This window comes from Aphis gossypii, chromosome 1 (genome assembly GCF_020184175.1).
Source record: "Aphis gossypii isolate Hap1 chromosome 1, ASM2018417v2, whole genome shotgun sequence".
Classification (NCBI taxonomy): domain Eukaryota; kingdom Metazoa; phylum Arthropoda; class Insecta; order Hemiptera; family Aphididae; genus Aphis; species Aphis gossypii.
In genome coordinates, this window is record NC_065530.1 from 54,352,218 (window position 1) to 54,372,901 (window position 20,684).

The 20,684-nt window shown below is 26.4% G+C and overlaps 2 protein-coding genes and 1 pseudogene across 4 annotated transcripts in view; 1 reads left to right on the plus strand and 2 right to left on the minus strand.

Annotated features, from left to right (window-relative positions):
* Positions 1 to 589: 589 nt before the first annotated feature.
* Positions 590 to 5,240, minus strand: LOC126549578 (eukaryotic translation initiation factor 4 gamma 1-like). The gene is made up of 10 exons (XM_050199129.1): positions 3,836 to 5,240; positions 3,443 to 3,520; positions 2,875 to 3,012; positions 2,578 to 2,787; positions 2,282 to 2,355; positions 2,073 to 2,217; positions 1,880 to 2,006; positions 1,170 to 1,330; positions 929 to 1,107; positions 590 to 865 (listed from the first exon to the last, which is right to left on the minus strand). Exons 2-10 carry the CDS (start codon positions 3,464 to 3,466, stop codon positions 772 to 774), a joined length of 1,152 nt encoding a protein of 383 aa, XP_050055086.1. The 5' UTR covers positions 3,467 to 3,520; positions 3,836 to 5,240; the 3' UTR covers positions 590 to 771.
* A 102-nt stretch (positions 5,241 to 5,342) lies between these two features.
* LOC126549581 (uncharacterized) lies at positions 5,343 to 6,846 on the plus strand (annotated as a pseudogene).
* Positions 6,847 to 7,499: 653 nt separating this feature from the next.
* The window catches only part of LOC114125214 (biorientation of chromosomes in cell division protein 1-like 1), a 38,246-nt gene continuing 25,061 nt past the window's right edge, over positions 7,500 to 20,684 (minus strand). Inside the window, exons 2-7 of one of the 3 annotated variants that reach the window (XM_050202808.1) lie at positions 14,948 to 14,989; positions 14,475 to 14,646; positions 13,978 to 14,105; positions 13,199 to 13,350; positions 8,521 to 10,905; positions 7,500 to 8,445 (exon numbers count right to left, since the gene is read on the minus strand). In XM_050202808.1, coding sequence (XP_050058765.1) covers positions 8,405 to 8,445; positions 8,521 to 10,905; positions 13,199 to 13,350; positions 13,978 to 14,105; positions 14,475 to 14,597 — 2,829 coding nt within the window. In that variant the 5' untranslated portion in view covers positions 14,598 to 14,646; positions 14,948 to 14,989 and the 3' untranslated portion in view covers positions 7,500 to 8,404. Of the gene's footprint in view, positions 8,446 to 8,520; positions 10,906 to 13,198; positions 13,351 to 13,977; positions 14,106 to 14,474; positions 14,647 to 14,939; positions 14,990 to 20,684 lie in introns of all 3 variants that reach the window. The other 2 variants (XM_050202806.1, XM_050202807.1) reach the window with 2 other exon arrangements.

Here is a 20,684-nt window from a genome sequence, read left to right on the forward strand (position 1 = left end):
TAAATTATATAATCAAAAATCACGAAATGGGACATTTCGCCGTGAGCCGTTTCGCCACGCCGTAGGGACATTTCGCCGTGCTCGAAAAATTGTGTATAAACACAAAATTAACTTTAAATTCACCCTATATAATGTTATAATATGTTATATTATTATTGATATTATTGGATTTTTCTTATTTATCTTATCTTATCTTAAAATGTCAACACATCGCCCATGGCCTTCGATGACGACGATCACGATTACAATTGTTGCAATAAAGTTTTAATCAGTTCTCATCTAGCGACACAACTCACGGTAAATTAATAAGCATAACATAAGTAGGTATAACATAATGGAATCCCAAGTGAGATCTACTCGTGGTCGTGAAATATTTGTATATGATGGTTTTATGTATGTTTATGATAATGTTAATTTTAATAATACAATACGGTTTTGGCGTTGCCGTAATAGACATTTTTGCAAAGCGTGAATTCATACAGGAATAAATGACTTCACAGTCATAAAAATTTATAAGTGTTGATACATTGTTCATTTAATGTAATGTTGTTTTTAAAATTAAATAATAAACAAAGTAAATTATAATATATTATATTTATTTGTTTGACAGTCAGAAAAATAAAAAATTTATAAAAATTTATATAACATCAAAATAGGTAAATCTATGTATCTTAAAACATATTTTATAAAAAAATAATTCAACAAAAAAATATGATTTAATACAAAATACTACAAAAAAAGTAGTTATAACAAATCCAATTTCTACAAACATTAAACTTTAAATTGACTAGTTATATCTAACATTAAATTTGACAAATTTGGATATTCTTCCTTAATGCCTAAGTCATTCAATACTTTGTTGACTCTAAAACAATTAACAGGCATAAAAAAAAAATAATAATATAAATATTTTTCTTAAACTATTTACCCTGATCGAATTGAATGATTTGACAATAATTTCTTTTTAACAATATTATCTAAAAGTTTTCCAGCATAATTTCTTATGTTTTGATTTTCTTCTAGTGCCACAAGAATCATTGATACAACAAAAGTTATAGGATCATAACGAATCAAAAATTTGTTCATTTTTAATAAACGTATAACTTGCTGCAAATATAGAAATTACACATCACATCTGTAAACATTTTATAGTAAATATAAATACATACATCAATTTTCTTGTTGTCGACAAAGTCGAATAGAACATCATAACACTCATCATAAATCAACAATGCCATTATATTATATGATTTTAATGTATACATATTTTTCATTTCTTTTGGTAATTCACTAAATTTCGTATAAATGTTTCCAATATATTTGTTGGATTCTGTAAATACAATTAAAAATGTTATTAATATTAATTTATGTAAGTAATAATGATTTAATATTTCTTAAATAACTATATATCTAAATTGTTGATCAGTATATTATACGGAGAATTTATTTATTGTGTTTAAAAATATAGCAATAAATATTATGACAATATTTTTTTAGTTGTTTATATACATTTATTTTAGACTTATGGGCTATTTAATTTTGTTTGCAAAAAACAAATAGTAAGCTGATATTCTTTTAATAAGAACTAGTAATGAAATAATATAATAATTAGTTAATATACGTAATTTGTTTAGCAAAAATACTATACCGTATTAGAAATAGTAAAGTAAATTACTAATAACAAATTAAATAAATTTATAATAAAATAGGTTTCTTAAAAAAAAAAATGTAGGCTAACAGACAGATATTTTGTAATGATTTCATATAATTGTATAAAAAATAAATAAATAAAATAAAATAATGACGATACATAATAATGAAGTATTGACCGCTTGATACCTACTTACTGTACAGATATTTTAAAATTAAAAATAATTACCCTCCTTTATCCATCCCTCAGAATGCATTTTTTGTACTTTCAGTATCAAACATTTTAATGTTGAAGACATTGTATAATTATTTATAGCAAATAAAAGTGTATCAACTTCTTCGTTTAAATCATATTCCTGGAACAAAATTAATTTTATACAAAACAATTTCTTCATTTCTTCATGGCACTTTTTTATAGTTACTTTTGATAATATTGGACCTGTTAATTGAAGTATTATACATAAACAATACAATTGTAATTCTTCATTTTCATAACTTAAGTCTGTAATGTATGACAATATAATTTTTTCTGGAATAGCACCCTTTCTATACAGTTCACTGATAAATCTATCAAAATTAATAATTTATATAAAATAAATGAATAATCAATTTATATTAATTCAAAACACACCTGCAATTTGATACAACTTTTTTGCTAAATTCAAATTGATAACTATTTAAAGCGCTTATAAACATTTGTTGCTCCTGTTAAATAAACATTAATTATTGTATTATGTAATATTGAATTTAACATTGAAAAATGAGTAAACTTTATTTAATTATATATATACTCGTATATATATATATATTATTTATTTATAATTTTTTATTCGTATAGGAGCAAAACAATATATACAAGTATAATGTTAATGGTAATAAATAATAATCATAATAAAAATAAATATAGATGATAACATAACTATTTACCAAATTTTTGTTTTGCATTATCTGTTTTAATTTGTCTAATTCTCGTGGGTTATGTTTTGTTAAAGTACGAAATACGTCAGAGCATTTTTTTAACAGAACTTTTTGAAATGAAATTTCAGTATTTGTAATAAGTTTATTAAATTTTGAGTCATTAATCAAACTTGCACACATATCGGCATATACGTGTGTGTAATTTTGTCTTTGTAAAGCCTAAATAAATATAATGATAATACACAAGGTAAATTAGTCTAGGTATATTATTATAATTTATAATCATTATAATTAATGTATACAAACTCGATCATATATTATATCTGTCACTTCTTCAAGTAGTTTTATATTATTTATTGGCAAAGCAATAATTTTTCGTGTCATGTTAGCCAAGTTGGTGATATTTAAATGATAAACAATTGATCTTACAATATTCAATATTTCCTAAAGATAAAATAAATTGTAAAAAGTATTGATTATAAATTTAAATATATTTAAAGAGTTTTTAAAGAACATTTTATTCTATAAATTATTAAAAAAAACTATTCTATCTCTATTTGTATACACTTATACACTATTACAAGAATAATGAGCAGTTATTATTTAATCTCTATACTGATTTTATGAATATAGTATGTATGTTCATTTAGGCAGAAGAAAGTAAAAAAGAGATCTAATATTTAAAGACATATTCTGTCTACAAGTTCTTACCATTTAATTTTGGTACTGATTATTATTTCAGTCAGGTTCGATTGAAATATTAGAATATGAATTATAATAATCAAATTCACTTGTTTAACAAATGATAATTATAAATTTACAAACAAAAAATTTAATACGGTTTTAATAATTATATATAACATTAAATACTTACAACTGAGTCATTTATTTGTTCCATGGTAATATTTTTTTGTTTATTGGATTGTCTACCAACCGATTACAAAAAAATCAACTGAAAACAAAATAAAATGAATTAGAATAAACAAATTTTAAGTACCTATGCTTTGAATGTAGCTGGTGTAAAAATATTTCACTCTTATTCTATAACTTGAATTTAAGAAACTAGTTACAAATTACAATATATTAAAATATTTTTATAATAAATCATGTATTATAATATTTCATTTGTTTATTTTCCTCTCACGATTGGAACAAATTCAAACAAATTTAAATTGAGTACTTTTTATTTAGAAACTTATTACTTATAATAAAACTTAAAGTTAATCTATTAAATTAAAAATGTAATAAAAGATATTTAATTACTTACTTTATTCTTTATGTATTATAAAGGAATCGTAATTTTATTCTGTAGAATATCTTGGATTTTTATTATTACAATAACGATTACATTACCATTAACGAAAATGCATTTTTCAACAATTTATTGAATTTAACATATGTACGTTACCTAGTTACGGGAACATAATTAAATAATCTACATATATATGAAATTACACAAGCGCCATCTGTCTATCAGATAGTAAAATAAGTTATTTTTAGTAGTCTATGGCAACCATTTAAATAAAATCTTTATTCAAAGTGTTAGAAATTATTAACTTACGTACACATCTCGCGGAGTGATGATAATATATACATAATTATATAATATATAATAATAATAAATAATAAATAGTAATATATAATATATATCTCTACATCATAATATACTACTAGCATAATCATAAGAGAGTCTCACGGAAACGGCAAGCAGAATAACTATAATATTATGACTTGAGTAACTTACTGACTGATAAACGTAGAGCCTGAACAATGATAGATCGATGCTTGCAATTTACTCGGTACATTTGTAAAATCGTACCACAAATTTAGTTTGCAATAAGAAAGCATTTTACATTATATTGGACCAACAAGGAAATAGTTTCATAGTGTTAATAATAATTGGGACAATTTCTGGAACATATTGGGCGTTATAAAATTCACTCTCAACGTCACCGATTTTTCTTCGCATTTTAAAGCCAATAACTTCGACCGGTCGTTGAATGAATTGTATGCGTCAAACGAATCCAAAGAATTAAATTCTAATGTCTGTTCTTCATTGCTGTTTTCTGATTAATTTATGAGCGAATCTACATTCGCGCTGTTGCTACTGATTAGGGACTGCAGGAGTTTTTTGCCTTTTCCACATTGGGTATCTTTTTTAGTGTATCAACATTTGATACCATTTGTCTATCATATTTGTTCATATATTAAATTGAAATAAAAATGATAAAAATAATTTTTCCATAGTCCAAATTTCAACTTGGAGTTCTTTTAATCCGATAAAACAATTACTTCCTTATATATTTTTTAAACTATTTTGATATATTTGGATCATATATTAATTTAGCTGTATGCTGAACTGTTATACACTGAATCACCTGCGATTGTTTAAGATTTTAGAATAAAAAGGACCTTCTGTTAGGTATCCACCATTAAATTTTTGTTGATAGAGATGCTCTTTTCAACGACTGCCGAAGTGATAGGTGAATATTTAATGAACGCCTATTCATTTACTACTATTTAATATCATCTGGAATTTCATTTGTACAAAAAAATATACGAACTTACATATAACTCGCGTTAGCGTGTAAAATCTTAAAATAACATTTCAATTTTGAAATAGTTCTTATATCATATAAGATTATATTAGGTGTATATTTATTATTTATTTCAAATTTCAAATTTATATTGTAATTGCATAATATTACAGGGCCCCATTGCCGAAATACGAAAAGAGAGCCCATAGGGAAATGCCCGGTTTCCCGGTAGGCCTATCTACCCATGCCTCAAAATTAAAATTGCAGCAAAGATAACATGATAAGGTAATTTGATATAAATTACTAAAAACTATTTATGTACATTGTCATGACTCGGAAGCGTCAAAAATCGAAGCAGATGTTGCTGTGACAAATCTAAAAAGAAAAGCTACTGAATGTATGGAGCCTACGTCTACTTTGATTAACATGTGTAGGTATTAATCCATTGTCTGAAGCAGCCAAAGTAAATAATAAAAAAAAACTATTATTTAGGTGAACATTATATTTTATAACTATATTATTTATTTATCAGGCAACATTACAAAATAGAGCTGCATTAAAAAAAAAGTTCGATGCAAAAGACAAGAAATTCTAGCTGCACCACAAAATCCGGAAAATTTAACCATATTAGAAATACCAGATTCATATCGTATGTACACTTCGACAGGAAATGAGGAACTATTTTTGCAAGATGATAGTAGTCCGATTCCGGATAGAATATTAATTTTTGGTCGTTCCCGAAGCCTTGATATAGGTACTACAGAACTCCAAAATATGGTATGTTGACGGTACATTTAAAATTGCACCTCCCCTGTTTAGTCAAGTATATGTAATACTTGCCGAATATCTAGAAAGTGTACTTCCATTAGTATATATTTTATTACCAGATAAACAATCAAAAACGCACGATAAAATGTTTTCAATGTTAAAAAATTTAAGACCCGATTTAAATCCTAGTTCTGTTTCATGTGATTTTGAACAAGCCGCAATAAAATTAATTAAAATAGCATTTCCTAACGTTCAAATATTTGGGTGTTTATTTTATTTGACGAAAAATATTAGAAAACAACTCGGTGAATTACATCTTATTTCTCAGTATAATAATATTTCCGACTTAGCAGTTTCTGTAAAAATGATTGTTGCATTAGCGTTCGTTAAATTAGAAAATCTTGATGCTGCTGTTGACGCGTTGGCCGAATACCTTAGTGAAGAGTTTCATACTTTATTAGAATGGTTTGAAGACAACTATATTGGAAGGGTAAATAGAAATGGTAGAGGTAGACGCCACGCACGTTTTCCACCTGATATTTGGAACCTTTATAATAGTTTTAAATTCCCAAGATAGGACTAATAACCACGCAGAAGCTGCGAATAGGCGACTTAATGTTGAAATGGGAGTATGCCATCCGTCAATCTGGGCTTTTATTAATTGTTTAAAAAAAGTTCAATCTGGCCATGATTATTTTTATTCTCAGTTAACTGCAGGAAAAAGTCCACCTAAAAAATTAAAAAAATTTGCCGATCTAGATAAACGTATTTTGAAAATAGTACAACAATATGATAGTAGAGACTACATTTCATATTTAAAAGGCATAGCATATATCTCACTACCATGATTACTGTTTACCTGAATATTATTATGACGAAATAAATTATAAAAAATGTATTATTCTTATCCATTTTTACCATTGTTATTAATTTTTTTTTTTAATTTTGAATATGACGAAATATATATTATAAATGTATTATTATTTTTTAGCAATTTACCTTAATATTATTATGACGAAAAAATGTATAAAAAATGTATTATTCTTATAAACTTTTACCATTATTATTAATTTTTTTTTAATTTTGAATATGACAAAATATATATTATTAATGTTTTATTATTTTTTAGCAATTTATTATTATTATAATGACAAAAATATTTAAAGACCACGTCGAAATGGCCCCGACTAAATGTCCTCACGGCGAAATGGCCACGGCGAAAAGGCCACATCGAAATAGCCACGGCGAATATTGTCCTAGATCCCGAAAATCATAATGATCAAAATAATAAAAATGTTGTAGAGAATCCAATTGTATTATAAAATAATAGCTATTATTAAAAGGCAGTGTACACTGTACATATTTATTTTAAAGTGCTATTGATATTTACTGAATATTTGCATTTAATAGTTAATTGTTAACTTATAATTATAATTTATGATGAAGGAATTGTTAAATAATTTAAGAAAATTAAATTGTTAATTTACTTATTTATCAAATGTACATAAAAATAAGATTAAAGAAAACAGTATACACAATTAATTTTCTTTTGATGAATAATCATTTTTATTTTATTTTATTTTATTTCATATAATTTAATCAGACAGTATGATAGTCAACAAAATAATAAATACAATTAAAATTTTTTACAATATAATAAAATTAAAAAAAAAAAATGATACGTCACTAATTAAGTTAACAAAAAAATTAAAGAAATATTTTATTATATAATTATATACAAAGTTTGTAGTATATTTAATTGTACAATGAATAGAAAGTAAATAATTAAACAAAAAGCGAGAAGGCATAGATATAAAATTATTTTACATTACATATATTATTTAGCTCATAGTTTTAGTCATATGTGTGTTTATTCTTGTTCTATAGAGCTATTTAATGGCTGCTGTATGGTAAAAATATTGCGGAGAATTTAAATAGGTATTTTCACACAATCTTTTAAATTGATCAGCCAATTCCCATAATAAGCATTGGTGATACAGTATCACCACAGTTTGTAGAATATAATACTTAGATACAGAACCAAATGCACCAAGATATTTATCACCTCTTTGAATTACATTTTTAGACTAGAGGCATATAAAATAGATCTAGGAATTATAAACAATTTTAAATAATGGGGAGAATTGAAGCAATTCAGTGAATGTGATGTTTAAATCATACATAGATGATACCGAAAATCAATAATAATCAGCATTCAGAAAAAATAATTGACTTTGACTATAGGAAATAATTATATAGATGGTTTAAAAGGTCTATGAATTTGAATACATAAATATTGTAGAAATAAAATTTTTAATCCTCTTCAACTAATTTAAGTTATTTATGTTTTACAAAGATAAAATTAATAATTTTAAATATTGTAAAAATGTCAGGTTAGTTACTAATTACAATTTATTATTTTATACAAATGACAGTATTTTTTTAAAGATATTTCAAACCTTTCATCAAATATTTTTGAAGAATAAATCGAAGACATGGTTCTTGTTATAAATATTGTTTTTTACTGTTAATTATATGGGTACATGTGAAGAGTCAGACACATGTTTAGAACCTAAAAAAAATACATAAAAATTGAAAATAGTAAATCTAAACATGGAAAATTCTATTTAACAGTAGATATACTCACTACTACAACCATAATCCATTCTTCCTAGTCTTTCAAGTATTACTTTAACAGGTAAAAGCTTATACTTAATTTCTTGTTCAACAACCCAATTGTCATGCTTGTTATTAATATTATTTTCAGTAGTACAATCTTTTTTATCATCATTAATTGATTTACTATAGATGGCTCTTGATGTTGCATCACTATCATTGTGGCTTTCATATAAATATGCTCTCACAACTTCATTAAATATTTTTCCATTATATTTCTTTTTATTGCTACCAAATTGCTTCTTTGCGAGTTCAAGCTGTTGTATAACATATTTATGTCCATTACTTATTTGAGTTTCTTCTTCAGAGAATCCAATGAAGTCGAAGTCTGTACTGGATATACTATCTTTCAACTTAATAAGCTCTGCATAAACAATATCTCGATGTTTACACGGGTGTGTTTCTACATTAGTAAAACCTATGAATCCATCATTAATTACATCATGTTCATGAATCTTTGCTTGTAAGGCTTTGATCACACTTCTTAGTATTTTATAGTTTTTGCATGGGAAAGTTTCTGCTTCAGAAAATCCTTTAAAAGAACAATGTGATTTATCATCATCCAATACTACTACACTATTATTTTCTATTTCCTTATATGATGTTTGTTTGGATAAAGTACTTGCTGAATCATTCATTTTCACTTCTGTATTATTATTACATTTTTGGTCTAATTTTTCAAACATTATATTTTTTGATACACTATCCTCACTAGGAATATCCAGTGATTTTGAAAGTTTCAATTTTTTAGATTTATCTTTATGATGTTTTTTTCTCTTACATTTATTTAAGGAATCAATTTGATTTGCCAATAGTTTTATTTTTAGTTTTGGTACTTTTAAAATAGCATTAGGATTACATTCATTAGTTTTATAATTTTCATTTGGATCCAAATTTACTTCAACATTTAATGTTTTTAATTCTTTTTCATCCATTACTATTTCATCTGATTTTTGATGTTCATTAGTTATTTCAACATTATTTGAAGGACAACTTTGAATATTTATATTTTTACATAAATATCTTTTGAGATTAACAGAACATTCTTTCTCAAACAAATGACTTGGTACAGTTGGTACACCTTTTAGAAAATTTTTTGATAATAGTGATTTTTCTGAATTAATTGGTTTTAATTTAGAGTTTTCTTTAATATCATTGTTATTACTAGATGGTAGAATTTTTGTTTGATCAATATTTTCTTTTTTTAATTCATTTTCTATTTTATGTGTTTTCAATGTTTCAGTAATCGGAGGAGAATTTTCTATAAAAAGTATTTTTTCTGTTATGATTTCACTATGAGAACTTTCATAAGAAATTGTACTCATTGATAATAAAACATTTGCTGCATCTTGTTCATCATTTGTTATACTAGAACTTCGAAAATCATTCCACTCTGGTTCTTCTAGTTTTTCTGATTTACTTTCTTCAATTATTTCATTATTTATAAATAATTTATTTGTTTTTGGTTGAGAAAGTTTAAGCCTTTTAGAGCCATTACAGTTGCTTTTATGGCTTGAGCAATTTTTATGTTTAGACTTCTTAACAATTGTACTAGTATTATCTTTTCTACTACTTTTATGATGACTAGATGATGACTTAGTTTTGTCAGTTGAAGAACTTTTATTTTTACATATAGTACTTTCTTGTTTTGAAGATCCTCCAGCATTACTTTCATCATCACTTCGATTACTATTCAATAATTTAGGTTCTTTACAAAAACTAGACAATTTTTTTTTTTCTTCAACTGAATGTTTCATTCTTTTCGTATCTGTTCGGTTTTTTTTATGACTTGAACTATTAGAATTAGAATTCTTTGACAAAAATAGTTTGTCCTTAGATTTATCAACCATGTCTTTAGTCTTATTAATAATATTTTTTGATTTCTCAACGATATCTTTAGGTTTACTAAAGTCTTTAGATTTGTCAATAACATTTTTAGGTTTATTAATTACTTCTTTAGATTTGTCAATAACATCTTTAGGTTTAGTAATTACTCCTTTAGGTTTGTCGATAAATTCCTTGGACTTAGTACCATTAACTTTAGGCTTATAAATAATATTGTTAGCCTTATTATTGATATCTTTAGATTTAGCAACAACGTTTTTACAAATATTATCTTTTGTATTACTTTTATGATTACAAAAGGAAGTTTTTGATTTGTCAGATGTAGAAGTTTTAGTTTTGTGTTGACTAATTTTTTGTTTTAAACATTCTCCAGTATCATTTTCACCATCACTTTGATTGCCATTCAATGATTTGGGCTCTTTACAAAGACTAGAAGATTTTTTTTTTACGTCTGATCTTAAATCTTTTGAATCATCTTTTTGTGTTTTATCACAAGCTATGGTATCAGCACCTGGGATAAAATCCAAATAAAGTTATAAATTTTATTTTAACTTCATAAGTAAAAATTAATTTAATAACAGTAGAACTAATATATAATATACCTAATATAGGGAAAGGATTTTAATTTAAATAAATATTTGTATGTAGTCTTAATATTGAAAAGTTTTTGATACATGTAAACATTTAATTTAATTTAAAATAATCTGATGTTAATTTTATTTAAAATATTTTAGTAAAATTAAATATATTTACAAATACATAGGTTACAAATTATGGGTTATTGTATCATTTTCATGTTAATTATTTGTTGTATACAAACATTTTTTAAGATTTTATATGGCTATCAGCTGTAAAATATTATTTTAATAACTTTATAAAGATTAAAAATTTTGTTTTTAATTTAGATTCCAATTCTGAAATGGCAATTAACAAAAACTATTGAGCTCGTAGAAAGTAAAAATTTGCAAAACAATTATAAAAAAAAAAAAAAAGTACGCTTCACGAAAACGCGAGGATAACCGCAGCGCGCCATTTGTCGATTTTTCTAAAAACCAGTGGGCCTCAATATTTGATCTCTATTACAAGTGCGTGCCACTGGTTTGACAGGTACTATACATTTTGGAACAGTTTGGATATCACTAACGAGAAATGGCCACTGGGCGCGCGGCGGTCATCCGCACGTTTTCGTGACGCGTACTATAAGCATTTATTTCCATTAATTTTGGATTTTTAGTTGATACTATATCAAAATTAGAAACTACTAAAATGCCATTAATGGAGGGCCCAGAAATAATTGATAATGCCATAAAACAACTGTAGCGTGTTCCTGGAGAAAATGGAGTTTTACTAATTTAAAATTACAAAATATATTAGAAAATAACCAGAATTTAACGCTATAATGCCGATAGGGGACTAAATATTAAATAAAACTTAAAAAAACAATTTAGAAATAGAATACACTCCAAAAGATTTAACATGTATAAATTAAGAAACTATCACGTCCGGTAATGTGGAGAGAACATTCAAAATTTATAAAGCAATGTTAAGATTGAATCACCATCACTTTAAATTTGAAAATTTAAACTTTAAAGTTATACATCGTTTCTAAATGTCTCCCACGAAGACATTTTGGATGATTCAGAATAAAAATTTTTAAAATGTAGGTATTATTTTACATTATATATCATAATGATATAAATAAATAAAAAATTAAAGCAACTTTTAACTTAAAACTCAACTTACATTTTTCCAAATTCAAGTGACGAGTTAAAAAAAAAAATAGTTAACTTGCCCATTCTTGATATTATTTGTAAAAAATTATATCTTATTTTCAATTTAAATATTTTTTATTTTATACTAAATTAAAATCTATTCCTTAGTAATTTGTAATTGACTTGCCTATTTTGGAACTAAAAACAGTACTATTTTCAATGTTAGATACATTTAACAAATTCTTACTAGATTCTTTTAAATCTAAAAACAATACATTTGATTAATATAGTTGTATTATTTTTTTAATTAATGATACATTAATACTAAAATTGTATTCAAATAATGTTTTATTAAAACAATTTATTGTTTTTATCATTATAAATAATGCTCTAAAACCAAAACAACATTTAATTTTTAGTTTATCTTTTTTTTAATGTAGGATAAAAAAAGTCTCCGTACACTGTTCAAAGAATTTTTCATTAATATATAATAGTAATTTTAAAGTCGAATCACTTTATTTTTTGCGAACATTAATTGAGAAACACATTAACATTTGGTTTTTAGAAAAATATAGTATAAATATTTATTATTTTATTATTAACATATATATTTATCAACAATTTTAAGAAAACAACAGCAAAAAAGTCTCTGTACAAAATAACATAAATATTATCACTTTATCATAATTAACATAATATAACATTACTAATACTAATTTACTAATTACTATATAATAATATATTACTCATTAAACGGTATCATTATAGGTACCATAACTTGATCTAGATATATCATAGTTCTTCAATTCTCATTGATTGCCATTATTTTATTGTTATTACATAGGGAAATAATTCAATTTATTAAAAGTGGAAAACTAAGAAATTAGCAAATGACTGAGTCTGGAGGAGATGTGTATACTTTAATCATTCTGTATCATCTATAATGATACCTAACATATTTTGTCATGGCTAATGGTTAGGCCTGGAAGACAATATGCAGGCTAAGAAATATGTCCTTTGACTGACATGTCTACATACTCAGCCATAAATTATATTTAATACATGAATTACAAAACATAATGAAAAACATACCATTAAGTTCAATTGGAGGAGCTTCATTTTTGATTCCCAAGTATTCATCAACAGCAATTGCTATTTTAGGTTCGAACACACATAGTGTACGAGGCGCAAGTACTTGAGTAAGTATTCTATCAGCTCCTTCTTCAATATCTTGAGTCTCATGTCTAAAAGTACATATTTATCGATATTTATTTATACCTAAAAGATAAATTGTTTCTTTAACATGAATATAAATTAATGAAGAATAAGAAAATATAATATAATATAATAGAATTAAAAATAATTAATAACCTAATATTAATAAGAAGTGATGCCCAGACTGATTACCAAACACCGTATGTGCTCTTGAAGGGGATGGCTATAAATTACTAATAAGCTTATTTAAAAACAATAACAATTAATTTCTGTGGACAAAAGTGATTTGCTGATTTATTTAAATATAATTAATCACTTAGACACTATGCTATTCTAAAAAATTTAATATTTATTTAACATGCTTTCAAATATATTTTTTGTAAGTATAATATTGTTGAGCATAATAAAACACTTTTTATGGATGGGTGGTAAGGTATATTCTTATTTATTATGTGCTCTCAAAATTCCTTGCAAAACTCTGCTAATTATGTAAAGCAAATATTTAACAAATAGAGAACTGATAAGACTATTTAAATGACTTTATTTACTGTAAGTTTGATTATTACAATTTAATTTAAAAACTATAATTTTTTAAAGAATTAAAAGTATGAATTGTTTAAAGTGAAAAATATTAATTTAAAATTATTAATACATACCCATCAAGTAAATTTTTTCGAAGGCGTTCCCGAACAGTGTTTTTATTTAATTCAGGAGTATAATTTACTTTACTTAAAAATTCGTGGACATTTGATTCTATTCGCTGTTTCCAGTTTTGGTAAGTCGGCTAAATGAAAAAAACAAAGAATAGTTAATTATAAAATAAAAATAAGTTAATAAACCATATAAATATAGGTACTAAATTAGAACAGTTGTACATTTAATAAATCATTATACATATTCCACAAACAAAAGCAAATCATATATTTCATTTTATTAAAATACGATATAGGTACTCAAGTGGTATTTTGTGATTCTAATATAAATATTTAAGTATATTTTATACTAACTAATTATTATATTACTATTTTATAATTTAAAAACAGTTTTTACAATATTAATTAGTGATATTAGGTACTTAGTTATAATAGTAGGTAATTAATTGTGAGTTTAAAAGTAAGCATTAAAACATATTTAAATTATTTATATATTGTACCTTAGCATCTATATCAGTAACACAATGTCTACGGATTTCATCAAATGTGCCATTAGACTTTAATGTTTCAAGAAGCATAAACACAATATCTTCGACACCTAACATACTGTTTTTCTGCTCCATCGTAGAATCACGGGCTTCTGAACGCTATTTTATGTATGTTCAATTAACACTATAATCATCGAGCAAATTAATGTAAAACACAAATGCAAAATAAAATATTACTTGTGAATTCTTTAAATTAGTTACTACATTGTTCACGTAAATTAGTATGAGATCGATAGATTAATATATTTTTACAGGTGCTGAGCACGTAGCAATAACATAATAATACGAGTCAAAAATAATTTTAACGTCATTATGTAAACATAGTAACTCGAGAAAAATATGAACATAATATTCAGTCAACAAAAATGAATTACTTTAGTAAAATAATAAATTTCAAAATAAAGCAACACGAAATACCTACGTACACCATGTTGTTAGACTTTCTACGACACCAGTCCACTAGGAAATAATTTGAAACATTTAATAAATATTAAAATTTAAAATAGTATGAGTGAAGTACACACTAGACAACACAATCTAAAATTAATAGTGAAGTACTGAAGTGTACCTCGCGAGTACTCGACTAGAAACAGAAAAGCAGACTCTTTGAAATGAATTTAACAACTAACGATTAACGAGTCGAATCAGTGTTTCAAGATTCGGCAACTCGGTGACTCAGTTCAACCCAAGGTTAATAGATTATACAGGTTGCCTCAATCCGAAATTCTGAAAAACAAAAAGTGGGGAAGATTATTTCGTGACGTCATTGTCGTACAGATATTGTACGTCGCCCGGCGTACACATTACACATTACACATTACCAAAATACAGATTAAACACAATATTATGAAAAAAGTCTCCGATAAAAAAATCAGTTGCATATTTTATTATTGTATAAAAATATGTAAAATATAAAATTATAATAAATTAATTGATCTGCAAATTTATTTTCATAAAAACGTTGACACAAAGTGTTCAATGGGGAACTTCATCTAACAAATTTATTAAAAATGTTTTAAAAAAGTAAATCTTATACAATAATATTATTTAAAAAATATAAAAATGTATTTATTCAGTTATAATAAATTCTTTCTTATATTTTGACGTATTTATTTAAAAAAATTAGGAATATCTACAGATTTATCAGATCATTAGACATGTGAAGGACCACAACGCCAAAAAGTCAAACTAGCAACTCAACTTTTATCACACACAACAGCAACAGCAATACAGCATTAAAGCATTACAAGCCTATTCAAAATAAAAAATTGAATGATGATACAGCTAATTTCATTGAGTTGATAAATAATTGGTTTGATTGGCAAATGTATCACACCCGATTTCGTTTGAATTATTTAATGCATTAAATATCTTTTGGAACCACATGGCAGTCATTATAAATCGCTTAGACAAAAGATAACTTGATAGAAATCCAGCCATATGACTAAGACCTTCATCCTCTTGTCCTTCTGTATTTCTTGAATATTCCAGGGTATCAATTACAGATCAAAAAGTTTCTAAAATAACTTGAAGAGCGTGATCTTAAGAAGTCCATCTTGTTATAAAAACTCTTTTCAATCAATGTCCCCTTTGTCCTGCTGAATATTCATTTTGTACTTTTTCATAGTAATCAACTCGTTTCTTACTACCACAAATAAAATTATACAATGTCTCCATATTTCTAAATAAATCCACAGCATCTTAGCTACTATAAAAGCTATAGCTATAGTTAGGTTATAGTTACTAGATAGCAAATATTTTTTGTCTTTTTCCAACGGTCGAACTGAGCACAACGTCGTGCTCGTTCACCGTCTTTGCGTGTTGCAAAAACTTCGTGTGAACACGAGGTGTGATTGATGTCAACTTGTGATCGGGTTGTCTCAAGTCAAGTTTTTCTTTAATCTCATTGACGAAGAGATTCCACATCATCCGCGGTTGTCGTTCCACATCTTAGGATTATCATCTTGTCCATTATTGCTGTCGCGGTCAGATCATATTACACATATTTAGATTTTGTTCACTCGTGGTCAGTGGCCAACTAATTGGCAACTGTCAACATTATTATTATTTGTTATTGCGACCTTAGTGTTCAATTATTTAATTTCTTTATTATTATATATTTTTTATACATTACGGCATTTGAGGTCACTGTACTCAATATTATATTATATTTATATTTCATTTGTTAAGAGGCCGTTCTGGTAAAACAGAAACGTATACAACGGCCGAGAGAACGCATTGTTAGGTGTTTTCGGGATCCGCAAGCACGCGACGTTTTAACCGCGCCCACTACTATATAGTAGTCGGCGCCCGGCCGACGATTTTGTTCGGGAGCGACGTTTATTATTATCTGAACATTCTGAACCTTTGTCTATGACGGATCGCGCGTAAATATACACCTAAACGGTAAATGCAGCTGTAATAACCGCGGCTACCTAGTACCTGTGCAATTTGTATTTAACACATTATTAGATACTTACTAATTAGGTATTTTAAATGATAGTAAAATATGTTACGTTTCCAACAAGCGATAACAGTGTACATATTTATTATTTTGTAATAATATATAATTAATTGAAATACAGCATAATACAAATTGACTATTAAATCATTAGACATTTTTTTTACAATTTATAAATCATTAAATAAATATTAGTATTCATAGATAATAGATAAATAACATGAAATACATAATACGAGAATATATATTTTTATTAAATGAAATGTGATATTATGTACAAATTATCTAGGTATGTAAAAAGGTTACAATTACGTATACCTATTACCTATTATTATAATTTATAATAAATAATAATATAAAAAGTATAACACTATACGTACAACTATTGTACGTATTTATTTTAATGCCATAATAAAAAACCATCTGTAACGATTTAATAAAAATAAATAGGTAAGTAACATAATATAGTTTATTGCCGTCAACTAATATAACAGTACAATTAATAAAATATAATATTACAATATTATAATCAATATAATTTATACCTAGTTACAAATATAATTCATGTATATTATACAAATTTAAAAAAATAATTTCATTTGATATTAATACATATTTTTATTACTTAAATTTTAAATAAATATTTTTAATTTTAATTTTGATGGTTTTGTGGTAATCTTAATCTGATAAGAATATAAGATTATGGTGATATTGTACAACGCACCCGCCCATAATTGCGTCCATGACAAAATATATTTTATATTTTTATATATATATATATTTTGTCATGATTGCGTCTACGCGCGGGAGAGGGACGTTATTACTCGGTCGACCGCGACACGAGACGTTTCTTATTAAAATAATAAACTGTGTAACCTGAGGAAGTGTGTTTTTTTATTAACTGTTTGTCAGTACCTATACAAACTCAGCTCGTCTAAACTTGGACTACAGAGCAGGTGTGGGGTCGTGCGTATGGGTACTGTTGTAAATTTTTAGAGTTAACGTGTTTCGCGAGATCGGTAACTCTCTTTGTTCATTTTTTTCTCTCTGATCAACGATCGTAGACCGCGTGTGTGTTAAAATCGTTCGGGTTTTTAAGTGCGTACATTGCGTGTAGTAGTACGGATAGTATATGTGTGATCCGTGTTCGGATTAGCATATTAGCATATTACGGTCTGTACGGACAATATATTGGTTTATTTATTGGACGTTAAAGGTTAAAATAAAAAAAAACCTGGTGGTCAAAATAAAATACGGCGTGTGGTTCAGTGTGTGAGTGACGATATTCGCTCAGTGTGTCAAGTTGTCGAGTGCTCCTAGGAGCTTGTATATTGCCCAATTATTGGGGTGCAATAATACGGACGACAATGGGATTGATGGTAACATTGAAACGGTATCACAACACCGTCGATGGATTGGTGATATTAATATGTCGAACGTATTACCAGAATTTGACCCGATTAAATTAAGTTAAATAATTAAATTAAATTAATTTTATCAAGTCGATAATAACGATCGATCAGTGGATTGATAAGATTGAGGAATATGCTATCATGTACGAGTGGGATGACGTACCTATCAGTGCAACATTTTGCGTTATCAAAACTCACGAGAGTAACCAAATTGTGGCGTGACACTCAGTGTAGGTTATATAATACAAAATAAAATTTCAATATTTATTTAATTTAATATTAAAATAAAACAATAATTATTCTTAGGCTGTTAATTCACAAATTTGTGTTTCAAATCAAATACCCGGCCCGTCAACTTCTGATCCCGTAGCTCGACCAGTCCAATTTCAGTCAAATATAACTCGATACATACCCAAACCTGTAGGTGCAGTAAAAAAAAAAAATATTGATCAACAGACAACAAGTATTAAAAATGATAGTAAAAGAATACTATCCTTTTAGTATTGTGGAAGATAGTGAATTTGTTAAATTATTAAATATTTTAAACCCTGGGTATACTTTACCATCCAGAAGAACTTAAACAAAATCTCGCTTGTCTATTATGTATAATGAAATATATGACAAAGTTAAACACGATATCCATGCAAATGCAAATTATGTAAGTTTAACAACAGATAACTGGACCTCAGTAAAAAATTAAAATTACACTGCTGTAACTACCCATTTTATAAATCGTGACTGTGAACTTAAAAGTTATTTACTTTCGTGCTTCAAATATTCAGAGTCACATACTAGTGAAAATTTAAAAAATGAGTTGATACGTGTTGTCACTGAGTGGGGATTAGAAAATAAAGTCACTGCGTGTACCTCTGATAATGCTGCAAATATTGTTGGAGGCGTTATCTTGTGTAATTGGAGGCACATTGGATGTTACCTTTTTATTATTTGAATTAATTTTTATATTTTTGGACATTTGAATTATTTATTTATTTACGTTTTTTGACTATTTAATTGTTTAATTATTTATTTTAAACTATTGCATTTTTACAATGATTGCGCATATTTATTTAATGTATTTCATAATTCATCGTCAATAAATATAATTTTTTTTAAATGTTTGTAATACCTTACCTTTAGACAGCGAACAAAAAATCATACCCAAACCTAAGTACCACCAACAAGTGATTCAATTTGGAATGATTCTAATAAGGAAGTACATCAAAAATGATCTTCCTAAATTAATACATAAACGTTTTTATTTTTATTTAAACTGAATTGTATAAAAAAAATGTTTGTAATACCTTACCTTTAAAGAGTGGACATCAAATCATAACCACACTTCAGCATAACCAATAATAATGAAAAATTAATAATGAATGAACACATAGTAAAATTAAAAATATGTTATCAACAACGTAGTGAGTTTACTATAATATTAATATAGTTTATTATTAATTGGAGAGTCGTGGTAACTACTGGTGAGTTGAATGAGTCAATGTTTATAATTGTTTAAACTTGAGATACTGCAATATCTAATAACTATAGCCATGAATCGTGATACAATTCATCAGTTATCACTTTATCAGTGATTCGTCGTTTGTGAATTGTGTTTGAAATGTTGGTTGAACTGACTCACTGAGTTGCCAAATCTTGAAACACTGATTCGACTCATTCAATTCATTTTAAAGAGTCGACTCATCGAGTCGAGTAGTTCGCGAGCTACACATCCCTACGTGACAGTCTACCTCGTGCGGAATGAACGTGGATAGACTGGGTTCAATTGTTAAAGGATAATTTTCCAACTACGTCTGTTGAAGATGTAGTAAAAATTAAATTAGAAGCACAAAATTACACTCGTAAAGCTGGTCAGAACGTAATTGAATATTTTTATGAAAAAATTTCGTGCGAATATGGATGACAATGAGACAATTCGATGGGTAGTACGAGGACTAAGGAATGATAGATACCGTGATTATTTAGGTCCTCTTGAAAGATACAAACGCCCACCAGAATTATTGTCACACTTAATTTCTGCCAGTGAATACATAAAAGGCAAAAACGAAAAAGAAGTGAGTGCTAAATAACGAAAAAAATACAGTAACAGATAAAGAACGATCGGTGAATAATCGAAACGCCACGAAATCGACTGTTATTTGTTTTCGATGTCGAACCACTGGACATGCAACAAAAAATTGTAAAAGTAAAACTACGACACAGATAACTTGTTTTCAGTCTTCCAAAGTCGGACACAAAGCAAACGAGTGTAAAAGTACGGTGACTTCAGAACAT

Excerpts from the sequence above, each read along its gene's own strand:
- LOC126549578 (XM_050199129.1), bottom strand. The coding sequence starts at position 3,466 with ATGGAACAAATAAATGACTCAGTT. Across the intron at positions 2,007-2,072 it reads CAGGTCCAATATTATCAAAA|GAATATGATTTAAACGAAGA; the intron begins GTAACTATAAAA and ends ATTTTGTTCCAG. Across the intron at positions 1,331-1,879 it reads TGAGGGATGGATAAAGGAGG|AATCCAACAAATATATTGGA; the intron begins GTAATTATTTTT and ends TTGTATTTACAG.